This window comes from Microtus pennsylvanicus, chromosome 2 (assembly GCF_037038515.1).
Source record: "Microtus pennsylvanicus isolate mMicPen1 chromosome 2, mMicPen1.hap1, whole genome shotgun sequence".
Classification (NCBI taxonomy): domain Eukaryota; kingdom Metazoa; phylum Chordata; class Mammalia; order Rodentia; family Cricetidae; genus Microtus; species Microtus pennsylvanicus.
This window is the reverse complement of record NC_134580.1, coordinates 152,658,117-152,670,595: the sequence shown is the minus strand read 5'-3', so window position 1 is coordinate 152,670,595 and position 12,479 is coordinate 152,658,117. Positions and strand designations below refer to the sequence as shown.

At 51.9% G+C, this 12,479-nt stretch overlaps 1 protein-coding gene across 1 annotated transcript in view; it reads right to left on the bottom strand.

Moving 5' to 3' along the window:
• Positions 1-1,190: 1,190 nt before the first annotated feature.
• Positions 1,191-12,479, bottom strand: part of Col20a1 (collagen type XX alpha 1 chain) — a 34,579-nt gene continuing 23,290 nt past the window's right edge. The window contains exons 25-37 of the mRNA XM_075963965.1: positions 12,388-12,465; positions 11,709-11,795; positions 10,909-10,962; positions 5,580-5,675; positions 5,452-5,505; positions 5,303-5,356; positions 4,823-4,876; positions 3,832-3,903; positions 3,180-3,215; positions 3,033-3,099; positions 2,785-2,955; positions 2,283-2,360; positions 1,191-1,262 (exon numbers count right to left, since the gene is read on the bottom strand). Coding sequence (XP_075820080.1) covers positions 2,287-2,360; positions 2,785-2,955; positions 3,033-3,099; positions 3,180-3,215; positions 3,832-3,903; positions 4,823-4,876; positions 5,303-5,356; positions 5,452-5,505; positions 5,580-5,675; positions 10,909-10,962; positions 11,709-11,795; positions 12,388-12,465 — 897 coding nt within the window. The 3' untranslated portion in view covers positions 1,191-1,262; positions 2,283-2,286. The remainder of the gene's footprint in view (positions 1,263-2,282; positions 2,361-2,784; positions 2,956-3,032; positions 3,100-3,179; positions 3,216-3,831; positions 3,904-4,822; positions 4,877-5,302; positions 5,357-5,451; positions 5,506-5,579; positions 5,676-10,908; positions 10,963-11,708; positions 11,796-12,387; positions 12,466-12,479) is intronic.

The following is a 12,479-nucleotide window of genomic DNA, read 5'->3' as shown; positions in this document are numbered from 1 at the left end:
ACACAGATGGGAGCAGTGGCCCAATTACTTAATATTTGTTTAAAAAGCAAATAGAAGTCCCCGACTCAGCTGGGATTGGAAATACGGGTGTCATGAATCCATGCCATTCCAGACCCTTGTCTGGCATGGTGGGGTAAGAGAGGAGGCTTACATGCTCTCTCTGAGGGTGGTGAGAGACCCAAAGCTGAGGTGCTATTGGGGGACAATTTGCTCTAAGACCCTGAAGATGAGAGACAGAAGATACGAGGTCTTAAAGTGACATCACCACACTGGGAGCCAAACACAGGGTCTGAGGGAAATGAAGATAATCTGGACTTCTTAGACGGTGGACAGGGGCCAGAGAGCAAATGGGTTTGCGCATACCCAGAGGCAAAGGGGACCAAAAGAGACAGTGAGGCTGAAGTGAGGACACTGTTCTAAGGGAGAGATGCTGTCGGGATAGAATCCTGGAAAGAGCCAAGCGGATATGGCTCAGGGGTAACCATAGACAGCCTGCTACGCTCAGGGGCAGCCATAGACAGCCTGCTACGCTCAGGGGCAGCCATAGACAGCCTGCTACGCTCAGGGGCAGCCATAGACAGCCTGCTACGCTCAGGGGCAGCCATAGACAGCCTGCTACGCTCAGGGGCAGCCATAGACAGCCTGCTACGCTCAGGGGTAGCCATAGACAGCCTGCTACGCTCAGGGGTAGCCATAGACAGCCTGCTACGCTCAGGGGCAGCCATAGACAGCCTGCTACGCTCAGGGGCAGCCATAGACAGCCTGCTACGCTCAGGGGTAGCCATAGACAGCCTGCTATGCTCAGGGGTAGTCATCGTAGATAGCCTGCTATGCTTTACAGTTGGCGTGAGGTCTGGATTTTACCCCTGACGTGACAAGGAACCCTGAGATGTGGAAGTTGTGAGCAGGTTTGTGTCCTAATGGGTTGAAGATGAGCAGGCATCTTAGTTGCCTTGGATGGAGAATGAGAAGGGGTCAGTGCAGGATTCAGGCTGAGCCTTGATGAGGCCCAGAGGAAGGAGTCTAGGCTTTGAGGAGAATTCTGGAGAATTTTAAATGATCAGTAACACGAGTGGTGGGGACAGCTCTCAGCAGTGACCAGACAGACACCTCACATAGGATGATGAGCAAGCAGAGGTTTATCTGAACTTTGAAGTGTACAAAAAAGGGACTTGAGAGGCGCCACCCTTCTCCCTTCTAACTCCTGCTGCTTCAGGGTCTTCCTTTGGTTTCTCTCTCTGTCCCTCGAGGACACAGTCATTCTTAGTGTTGAGACAAAAGATATGGATGAGGGTGTTGGGGACGGACAGGGTGATTTCAAGTGGCGGCGCGGGGCGGGGGGGGGGATCCTGGCAAGAGAGAAGAGCAGACACAGCTAGACTGTAGCCTAGGAGACCGTGACCCAGCCTCCTGGCACAGTGAGTGCAGGCTACCCCTGGAGAAACAGAACTTGAGGTCCCTACACACAGGCTTGTGTTGTGACGTGGAAACAAAGCAGAACCGTGAGTTGTTCTGCAGTCTCCTGAGCAGGGGCAAGGCTGTCAGACTCACTCAATCCTTTAGTTTGTCCATCGGATGGCTCCCCACTGCCACCCACTTTCCATCAGACATGTACCCCAGCACCCCGAGTCCTTATGCCTGCTGAGTCTGCTCCCTCCCAGATGCCCCCAGCGCCATCACCTTCTTGAGGACAATGCTCCTGCACTCATATGAACCCATGTGGACCCACCTGTGCCATCTGCACTCACTGCCTACCTGCGCTTATGTTCACAGAACTCACCTGTGTTTATCTGTATTCATGCCCCCTGTGTTCACTGTACCCTATCCCCCACATGTGCACCCGGAAACACCTCCTCAGGCAGGGTTGCACACAGAAAGCTGCTCAGGACATCCAGAGGAAAGGAAGAGGCCATCTGGTGTTGCACCCTGCCCCCTGGTCTCAACTGTATCACCCATGCTCAGAACCCCCACAGCACTGTCTCAGACCTGGCCAGGTGCTCACTGGAGCGCCTTTCTGAGTTCCAGTCTCTGTAATCCCTCCTCCCAGGTCCCTGAGCACCCACACTCCTGCAGCTCAAACCTCTGCTCTACCCTATTGCTCCTCCACACTCGCTGGCCCAGTGAGAGTCTGCAGGCAACCGTTTTCCCACTCTCACGGTCAGTGCTTCTGAGATGGAGCCAGCACCATCTCCTGCCCTCTCACTGTGCAGCTTAAGTACGTATCCTTTACTCGGGCTGTTCCTCCTTCTTGCTCCATGGCTAGCATGATGATGGAAATTCACCTGTTCACCCCAAGGATTCTGGGATCTTCCCTTCCTGCAGTCCAGGGCTGCCTATGTGGCTGATGGCTGATGGCCCACCTGAGAGGAAAGGGGGACATTGCAGGGTCAGGGAATGTAGCAGCTTCAGCTTCTCTTTCCTGTCTTTCCAGAAGGAAGCTGGGTCCTCTCAGGATAAGCATGAGGCTCAGCCCTTGGCCAAAGGCCGAGCATTCAGGACAGAAGTACATTAACTCTTTGAGCCCCAAGCAAGTATCTTCATGTGGGTTCAGACCAGAGAAGCAATTTTACTTCTAAATGAGGTGGGGTCACCTGAGGGTGGGGTCACCTGGGGGTGGGGTCACCTGAGGATATCCCAGGCTGTTCCTGGTTCATTAAGACAACTTTGGGTAAAGGGACTGACAAGGAGGAAACACACACACACACGCACACACGCACTCGCGTGAGCAGGGAACCAGCCACTGTCTACTTCTAGAATCCCTCCCAAGAGCAGAAAGCCTGTTACTTTGGTCCTCGGGATAGTGGACATGTCCCCCGTCTCCACGAAGTAGATCCTCATTATGTGATCCGGGAGACTCTACAGACCCAGGTCTGCCTGGCTTTGCTGTGTCCACCATGAAGGGCATTGGGGGCCGGGCATTCTCATGGAGGAAGGAATTCAGCTTCATCACATGTGCTGGAGAAGAAGAAGACATTAGCTGGGGACCAGCCTCGCCAGGGAGGATGAGGCAGGGCAGGGTGGGCGTCACTTACTCTGTATGGCTGACTCGCAGGCCTGGCTCACCAGCTGGAAGATGGTGGCAAGGGACTGTGGTTCTCCCTGGAAGGAGGACATGGCATTGGTGCCCATGGCTGGTGCCGATAGGGAGTCCCAATGTCTGGAATACGGCCATTACTCACCTTCTCTCCTCGTTCACCTTTGGATCCCGGTAGACCCTGTAGCAGGGGTAAAGGAAAAGAGCTATCAGTGTAGAGACAAGGCACTGCAGGCATAGCAACATGTGGTAATCTTGACTCCACCCTGATGCAGTGCTAAAGCCCCAGCCCAGCTACCAAGGTCCAGGAATGTATGTCCTCAGCTCCTGCCCAGAGTGAGCAACTGAAGCTGGACATCCACATCAGGAACAGCTCCAAGGGGATCTAGAGTGAGCTGCAGAGAACCTACCCCCAGCTGTGCTGAAGGGGGGTGCAAGCAGAGATCCCAAACAGCTGGAATGCTGCTTTGAGAACAGACCCTCCCTTGGCCCGGAGGCAGGCCTGGGCCAAGAACTCCTACTCATCCTGCTTCTTCCTTTCCATCATGCCCACACTACGGAGCCCACTTAAGTGGCCCTGAGCTGCTGGAACCTTACTCCTCCTGATTGAAGGCTAAGGTGGCCTCTCAGGGAGCTAGAACCCCCGAAAGTCAGCTGCTGCCTCCTTCCAGTTCTGTACCTCCATGGAAGCTAGGAGAAGCTCTGGACAGGCAGATCTTCAATCATGGAGTCCCTGAACCTGCGCTTGTACCATCCCCGTCACTTGGCTGCCTTGCTGGAAGGAAGGGGGTACTTACTGTGGGCCCCACTGCCCCTGGAGGTCCTCGCTCTCCATTGGTGCCTCTGGCCCCTGCCGAACCCTGGAACCCCTGTAAAAGAAATGCAGCTATCAGAGTTTAGGCCCCAAGGAGTCTGTTCCCTTCCCCAGACCTGGTTTGATATTCAGGGTCCCATTGCCCCGCAAAGTTAACCCTAGCAGCTCTCAGACCTTGCTCCCCTCTCCATCAATGCTCCAGGTCCTGTTCCCAGACCAGTGTCTCTGACAGACTATTAATCTTCATTCAGAGCTAAGGGCAGACCCCTCCAGCCACTCCTCCGGCACCCAGAACAAACCCTACCTCTGTTTGGTACTTAGTACAGGCATCCGACCCTCACTCAGCATCCAGAGTAGACCACCCACCCCTCACCCAGTTGTCCACTAGTGTTTATGCTACACTGAGATGCCCCCTGATAGGCTCTGGCGGAAACACAGTGGGCTTGCAGTATATCCCAGTAAGTCTCGGCTGCTGGCCTGAGGTACCCTCTCAGAGGTTCACTGGGTACAAAGCTCAGGGTGAAGAACCCCTGGGATTGAGGAAGGAAAGTCTTCTCAAGGTGAGAAAGCCCCAGCTTTTCTGCAGGGTCATAGGGCTGTCTTTGATGTCCCAGGTGCTGGAACAGCTGTAGGAACAGCATCACTGTCTAGCCGGTTTAGCCGGACTAGCCGCCTACCCCGACCAGGCCGCCAGGAGTCCTGGCACTCCTACCCTGGAACGTTAGATACGATTGGGCTTTTCCAGAGTCTCTTCCCATAGGAACCTGCTCCAGGGGCAAAGGTCTTTTCTGGGTTAGAGTTGGGGTGCTCCCAGGTACAGACACTCAGACGGCAGCAGAGCCCCGTGGAAGGCCACAGCAGGAACAAGTCCCTCCTCTAAAGTGGTCTGTACAGTAGCAGGTGACGTTCAATGCCTTTCTCCCAAACTAGCTGTCCAGCTCCAGGGAGCCTCGAGGAGTCCGGGCAGAGCTTACCCTGGGGCCAGGTGGTCCAGGCAGGCCAGCAGGTCCCTCCAGTCCCCTCATTCCCTGGTGGGCAGAGGAGGGGAAATCTAAGATGGGGGCTTATATCCATCCTTATCCTTTATGGTGCCCACCCAACAGCCCCTGATACACTATTCTCAGTGGTAGTTCTCTCCTACAAATGTGATTCCCTTTGGGTCTAAGCCAGTACAGTCCCTAGAAGGTGACCCACCCTGAGAAGGTTGGATGTACAATTGCCCCAGCTCTGATTAGAGGAGCTGCCTCCCGTCACCCCACCCCAGGGCGACACCATTTATCCTTAGTGTGGACTGAGATACCTTTCTTCCTAGCCAGACCTTAGAGAGCAGGGAAAATGAAGCCTCGGGTGGAGGAAGAAGACTTTTCACCTGCTCACTCCCCATAGCCTTTTTCTCTAAGACTCTACCTGGGCCCACTCTCTCCCACACATCATCCTGGACCTGGAGCCAGTACCTTTGGTCCCTGTAGGCCAGTTTTCCCGGGGATGCCTTGCTGGCCAGAGAGGCCCTGGAAGGGAACAAAGATAGTCCACCAGGCAGGGACCAACATCATACGTAGAAGAGACTCCTACCCATATCCCTGCCATCACCCTGACCCATTACCTGCAAGCCTGGGAGTCCATGGTCTCCCTTCTCTCCTTTGACTCCTGGGGGACCCTGGAGGAGAAGATGAACTGAGAGACAGGGGAAAGAGACAAAAGAGAAGAAGATGGGTACAGAGTAGTACCTACCATGGGTCCCTGGACTGTGCGGCCCTGGGTCCCCGGTGACCCCTGCTGACCTCCAGGGCCTTCAGGTCCTGTCTGTCCAGGTGGTCCTGGCTCTCCCTGGAGACACAAGAAGCATTGGAAGGACCGAGAAGGCATGTCCCCTGTCCCTCTGCACTCACTACCTGCCCTCAGCTCTGTCCACCACCCTGTGTTTTCATAGGGGGCCACAGGCACCTTAACTGGAGAAGAAAAGTCCCCTTGTGCCTACCCTGAATGGATCCTGCTGGGACCCTGTCTGTAGGGCACAGCCAGCCCCTGGCCACTTATCCAGAGCCACGAACAAGCCAGCATTGAGTCAGGATTTGAAGCCAGTTCTTCCGCCCCATCTCTATTCAGTTCTCCTATTCTGCTCTGGGTTCAGTGGGGCTTGGAGAGGAAATGTGCCCAGAAATCACCAAGAGGAGAGAAGGAACTTAGTGGGCTGCCGCATGGGGCAAAAGGGGCATTAGTGGGCTGCCGCATGGGGGCAAAAGGGGCATCTCCTTAAGCTCTGATGCCCAAACACCAAACTCAGTTTTCACTAGATAGCCAAGCTCTAAGGGACGGTGACACCAGACATATTTAAACTGACCTTAGGGGAAAATACTTCCAAATTGTTTTTTTTTATTAAGCAAATCAGTGTTCCAAATAGGATGCAGCAAACTGCTCAGTCTTATTAATGCACAACTATAAATAAAACTTTGGCATACAGAGCAGTGCCACATACTAAACAGTAGTGAGGGCTATCACCATGCTGGCTTCATAATGATGCAAGAGTATTGACATGTGGGGAAACAGCAAAATTAATAGTAAGTTGCTTCAAAAAGAAAATTGCTTGATCATGTCCATAACCACTGAACAAATAATACACATTTTATTTACTGTCTGTTTGATTTGTTTTTTCAAATTTCAAGTAAATTAGGATTAAATGAATCTTGTTATCACATGAAAATGAATATCTGTTTTAGTGTCTGAATTGGCGCTGCATTTAATTAATTACTATTAAGCCAAGACATCTGTACTATCACATGATACCATTTGACAGAGTTCTGAATTACTTGCCAAGTAAGAAAAAGAAACCAGAGTTATAAACATTGGGCAGGAGAAGAAAAAGTAACTATGTAGGTGATCTTATGTGAATCTAAAAAACATGGATTATAAAATATACCAAAAATAAGACATGTAAGAAGCTCGGATACAAAAGTAACCTTCAGGGAAAGAGCCTGTGCATAAACCACAAGAGAAGCTGTAATGAGAACAAAGACGGCCACTTTCGCTAGCAACAAAAAGAAACAATATTTAGGCATGAACCCGAGCCTGTCAGCAAACAGGATGCCATGCTCCTGGATGAGAAAATGCAAATTCTGCAAGCACCACTTCTTCCTAAGTACAGTTCTAACCTGAACTTGGTTCCAATGAAAACACCAACTGCATTTCCCAGTGTAGGGACAAGCGAGTTCTACAGTCCACAGTGAATCAGCAAAGAGAACCAGCAATGTTCCGGAGAGTACCAGACTGGGCTGGCAAGATGGCTCAGTGGGTAAAGGCACTCACTGCACAAGCCCGGTAACGCGAGTTCAATCCCTGGAACTCGTGTAAAGGTGGATGGAGAGAGCAGACTCCACAAAGCTGTCCTCTGATCTGCACATGCAAGCGTACACACAAGCTGCTGTGGGTTGGATCTGCCATGCTGAAGCTGTAGGTATAGGAGCCAACTGTCATTCGTGATGCTTGGCCCTATCCAGTGGACAGGAAAGCTTTGGTCAGGCCAGACTGTGGCCTGGTAGACAAATCAGTGAGGAGGGTGAAGTGTGCTTCGGAGGCAGGACTAGGTGAAGATGGTACTGACTAGCCGGGCTTAGTCCTCAGGGGACGGGGGCTGGAGACTGACTTTTCAAGGACTGGACATGACTCCTGCATCTTGTACCAAGCAAGCTGGGATGAACTAACGTGTGCGGGTCCAAAATGCCCAGCATCCAGAGAAACTATAGGATGTTTCTCATATAGTTCAGACTGAGGGAAGCCTTTTAAATTTTAATTGTATGTAACGTGTTTATTTAGTGTTTGTAGACACCTGCGGAGGTCGGGGGATAACTTGTGAGTGTCAGTTCTGTCCTTTCGTCGTGTGGGGCCTGAGAATCAGGTGCATGGAGGCTTGGTGACAAGCGTCTTCACATCAGAGCAATCTTGCCCACCTGGGGAGGCCTTTTAAAAGAGCCTACAAAATTCAAACTCCAGAAGAGACAGAGCAGTGATGTAGACTAGAGAAAAATTACCCTAAAAATCTGTACTGAAACCAGTCACAAACAAGTTCAAGGGGCACAAAAGTACCAAACAGGACAGCGGAGAGTTGGAGGACACACAAGTACCAAACAGGACAGTGGAGAGTTGGAGGACGCACAAGTACCAAACAGGACAGTGGAGAGTTGGAGGACACACAAGTACCAAACAGGACAGCGGAGAGTTGGAGGACACACAAGTACCAAACAGGACAGCGGAGAGTTGGAGGACACACAAGTACCAAACAGGACAGCGGAGAGTTGGAGGACACACAAGTACCAAACAGGACAGCGGAGAGTTGGAGGACACACAAGTACCAAACAGGACAGCGGAGAGTTGGAGGACACACAAGTACCAAACAGGAAAGTGGAGAGTTGGAGGACACACAAGTACCAAACAGGACAGTGGAGAGTTGGAGGACGCACAAGTACCAAACAGGACAGTGGAGAGTTGGAGGACGCACAAGTACCAAACAGGACAGTGGAGAGTTGGAGGACACACAAGTACCAAACAGGACAGCGGAGAGTTGGAGGACACACAAGTACCAAACAGGACAGCGGAGAGTTGGAGGACACACAAGTACCAAACAGGACAGTGGAGAGTTGGAGGACACACAAGTAACAAACAGGACAGTGGAGAGTTGGAGGACACACAAGTACCAAACAGGACAGCGGAGAGTTGGAGGACACACAAGTACCAAACAGGACAGCGGAGAGTTGGAGGACACACAAGTACCAAACAGGACAGTGGAGAGTTGGAGGACACACAAGTAACAAACAGGACAGTGGAGAGTTGGAGGACGCACAAGTACCAAACAGGACAGCGGAGAGTTGGAGGACACACAAGTACCAAACAGGACAGCGGAGAGTTGGAGGACACACAAGTACCAAACAGGACAGTGGAGAGTTGGAGGACACACAAGTACCAAACAGGACAGTGGAGAGTTGGAGGACACACAAGTACCAAACAGGACAGCGGAGAGTTGGAGGACACACAAGTACCAAACAGGACAGCGGAGAGTTGGAGGACACACAAGTACCAAACAGGACAGTGGAGAGTTGGAGGACACACAAGTACCAAACAGGACAGTGGAGAGTTGGAGGACGCACAAGTACCAAACAGGACAGCGGAGAGTTGGAGGACACACAAGTACCAAACAGGACAGCGGAGAGTTGGAGGACACACTTCTAATAAAATCCTGGCCGCTTCCGAAAGGCACCTGAGCTAGCGTAGCAAGTTCCAGGCTAGTATGGGATACAAAGCGAGACCCTCTCACAAACAAACAACACCTCATAGCTATGCCCATTCTCACCCACCAGACTACCTGACATCACCTAGTTATCCAGGAGTGGCTTAGAGAGTGGATGGCTCGCCAAGGGAGCTTCCGAGGAGGACAGTGCGTAAGGGCACAGGCATCCATCCCCGGGGACTCGAACTGCAGCAGAATGTGCGCATAGAGGGTAGAGTACTGCAGCACCTTGACAATGGAGAGGGCTGAACATGTCTCTGACAGAAGGCTGACTACTATCTAAACATGTCCACAATAAGAAGACCTCAGCCAGTTCTGTCTGAGTTCACACAGTCCCTCCAAGAGGCACTGTGCCAGGGTCAGGGCAGGATAGGGTGTGAGGACAGACACCCCGGAAGGCTGTGAGGTGAAGGTGTCGATGCAGAGAAGGAGCATATCCCAACAGCTGCCACCCCTGTATGTCTCATATTCTGTACACGTGGCATTGTGGCCTAGAGTGGTACCCTGTAGGCCACTGTGGGGGCGGTACTGCTACCGACGTACACTGCCTTCCACGGCCCACACCTCAGCCCAAGGCCCTTATCCCAGCAAACCCATAGACCTTACAGAGCCAGATCCTGCCCTGTGTAGAGAGACCAATTCTCCAGCATCTAGTTAGAGGACACCATCCTGCAATGGACTATCATTTAGCTGGTTCATCTGTCAGACTACAGCAAAACCTCCGTCATTCCCACAATCAGACTATGTTTGCTAAGACCAGCAGAATCCCTGATAAGGGTAAGAACAGAGCACACACAAACTGCTTTAACACTAGCAGTGTTCTGAGCTGAGATTCACATGGAGGGCAAAATGTTGTCTATATTTGTCTCTAAGTAATCCCTAATAAGCTTGTTTTACTCCTCACCGAGATCAACTCTAATGAGTCATTTTTTTGGGCTGCTGGTGCCAGCCCAGTTGATACAGATATTAATTTCACATCTTGTCATACTCTGACATACCCACAAACCTCTGTACAGTCAGACCCTCCCTCCAACAAGCCCACAGACCCTGTAGATGGCATCATCTCAGAGGCTAACCATGTCTGAAATCACTCTGGAACCCAGTTTCCTGTGCGCTGTGGATGAATGAGTTAGCAAGTGTCTACAGAGGGAAATGAGGAGACAGTTGAAGAGCTAGGCAATCTGGATGCACCCACTGGACTTCCTCAGTTTCCCCACCTGTGCCATATGGGTGATCCTGTCTCCGTCGTTTGTTGCATATTTTGAAAGTTGCTGATTGCACTTCCTGCTACTCAAGTAATATTATTTCCCTTCTCGGATCTTCATGGGGTTGAAGACTAGGTAATTGTAGTTACTTTCCTCTTGTGACTTGGCCAAGTTATTTATCTTACAAGATTTAAACTAGTGAAAATAGGATAATTATTAAATATATTTGTTCTTATTGTATATAATTTTGTGTTAGGTTTAAAACTCTTATTTAAACAAACGGGGAAGGTGCTGTAGGAAGTATTACAGCTTGTGGTTACACGCCTACTGGGGCGTGGCCTCTTAGACCATATGTGCTGACACAATACTTGGTTCAGGTGCAAATGTCTGGCAGGGGATAGGAGAGCCCAGAATAATCCTGACTTCCTTGTGATGTCAGACCCTTGCTTATCTACAGTGGGGAGCCCTTTCACCTAACACAGAAGGCCATGCAACTGCTCCCTGTGCTCTGAAAGTGTGGAATCCTCCCGCTCCAGGTCAGACCAGGCACACGGCTCCTGTACCTCACAAGACCTACCTTGGGCCCCGGGTGTCCCTGCTGTCCTGGAGTGCCATTCCTTCCAGGGAGGCCCTATAAAGATACAGACAGAACTGAACACAGCCCCATCATAATCCTCAATTCCACTCAGGCTCCCCCGCTGATACCCAGCCTCCTCCAGTCCTGGACTCCTGTCTGTTTTGCTGGGAGGAACAGGATCCTCCAACATCAAAGGTGTCCTTACTGTCCTCCCCTTCATTGATGGGCACCCACTGGATTCAGGCAGATCTGAGGTCACACCCTGGGCCTTTATACAAGGAGGCCTGGGGACGGTCAAGTGCAAAGTAAGTGCCCTTGATAGGCGTACTGTGACCTCTGACTCGGGAAGCATTGCCACTGGCCAGAAGCCTTGGGCTTGCAGAGAACGGACCAGAGAGGTATGACCATCCTCTGAGGGCCAGTACCCAGAGCAGAGCTGGTTCACAGTTTGCCATATCATAGCCCACCAGCCACTACAAGCACAGTCCTGGAGGCCAGTGGGACCTGGGCTCATTCTGTCAAGAAAGGCCAGCATCTGCCCACAGATGGAGGACATATATAAGAGAGAAAAGCTCAACCAGTGTGCAGAGGTGTCAGCCAGACTGGGCTTCTGGGCCTAATGGCTGTAGAAGAAGCATAAGGAAGTCTGTCCTCTGTGTAACATGGCTGGGAGGCTGCTGGTGGACTTGGCTTCCTAAAAGCTGGCGTGAGGTGGTGTGGGAGGTCCATCAACCACTCTGCCTCCGCCAATGGCAGCAGAAGTCCCTGGTCACTCCCAGGGAAGGAGACACTGGACTCACCGGAGGGCCTTGGGGCCCTGGTGGCCCAGGGGTCTCAGATGAGCAGGCACAGGAAGAAGGGAAGGCTGGGCATGTCTCTCCATCCCTCTGGAAGAAAAGAAATCATTTGCTCAATGGACCCCACCCCCTCTGGATCTCATCTGATCTTGAGACTCAGCATGGCCAAAGGACACCTGACTCTAGGGAATGTCTAGCGTCATCACCAGAGGTGGGGCAGGTCAGAATGAAGGCTGCGAAATCCTGTGTGTGCAGCAGACTGTGTCCCTCCTGGATACCCACATGAGTGCTATAGCTCCTTTCCCCTGCTCTTCTCCCAGGCTCCTAGCATGGCCAAGTTCAGCGTGAGCTCTCAAGGGACTAATGGGGATAGCTAAGTCCCCAGAAGCAGACCTAGGATGGCTCCACAGCCTCCCTGAATGAGCTTCTGCCTGGGTCTATAGCGAAGGGGGAGCAGCTTCTCCTTAGAGCTGACCAGGGACTTCCAATTGACATGTAGCTGTTACGGGTGGAAATGGGATGTCCTCATGTGTTCTCTTCAGGCCCCTGACCACCTCGTCCAGAAAGTCTGCTTTTGTCTCTCTCAGCAAGGGTCTAGACAGGCCATCTACACAGACTGGGTGGCCCTTGGTGGTCCTCTCACAGGGCCAAGGACAGTGTCCAGGACCTTGCTGCCACCTACCAATGCAGGAAGCTCGCAGCACTTGTCCTTGTCTGCCCAGGTATCACTGCACACGATTTGCAACATCTGGAGCTGGAACTGTGTAGCAGGGG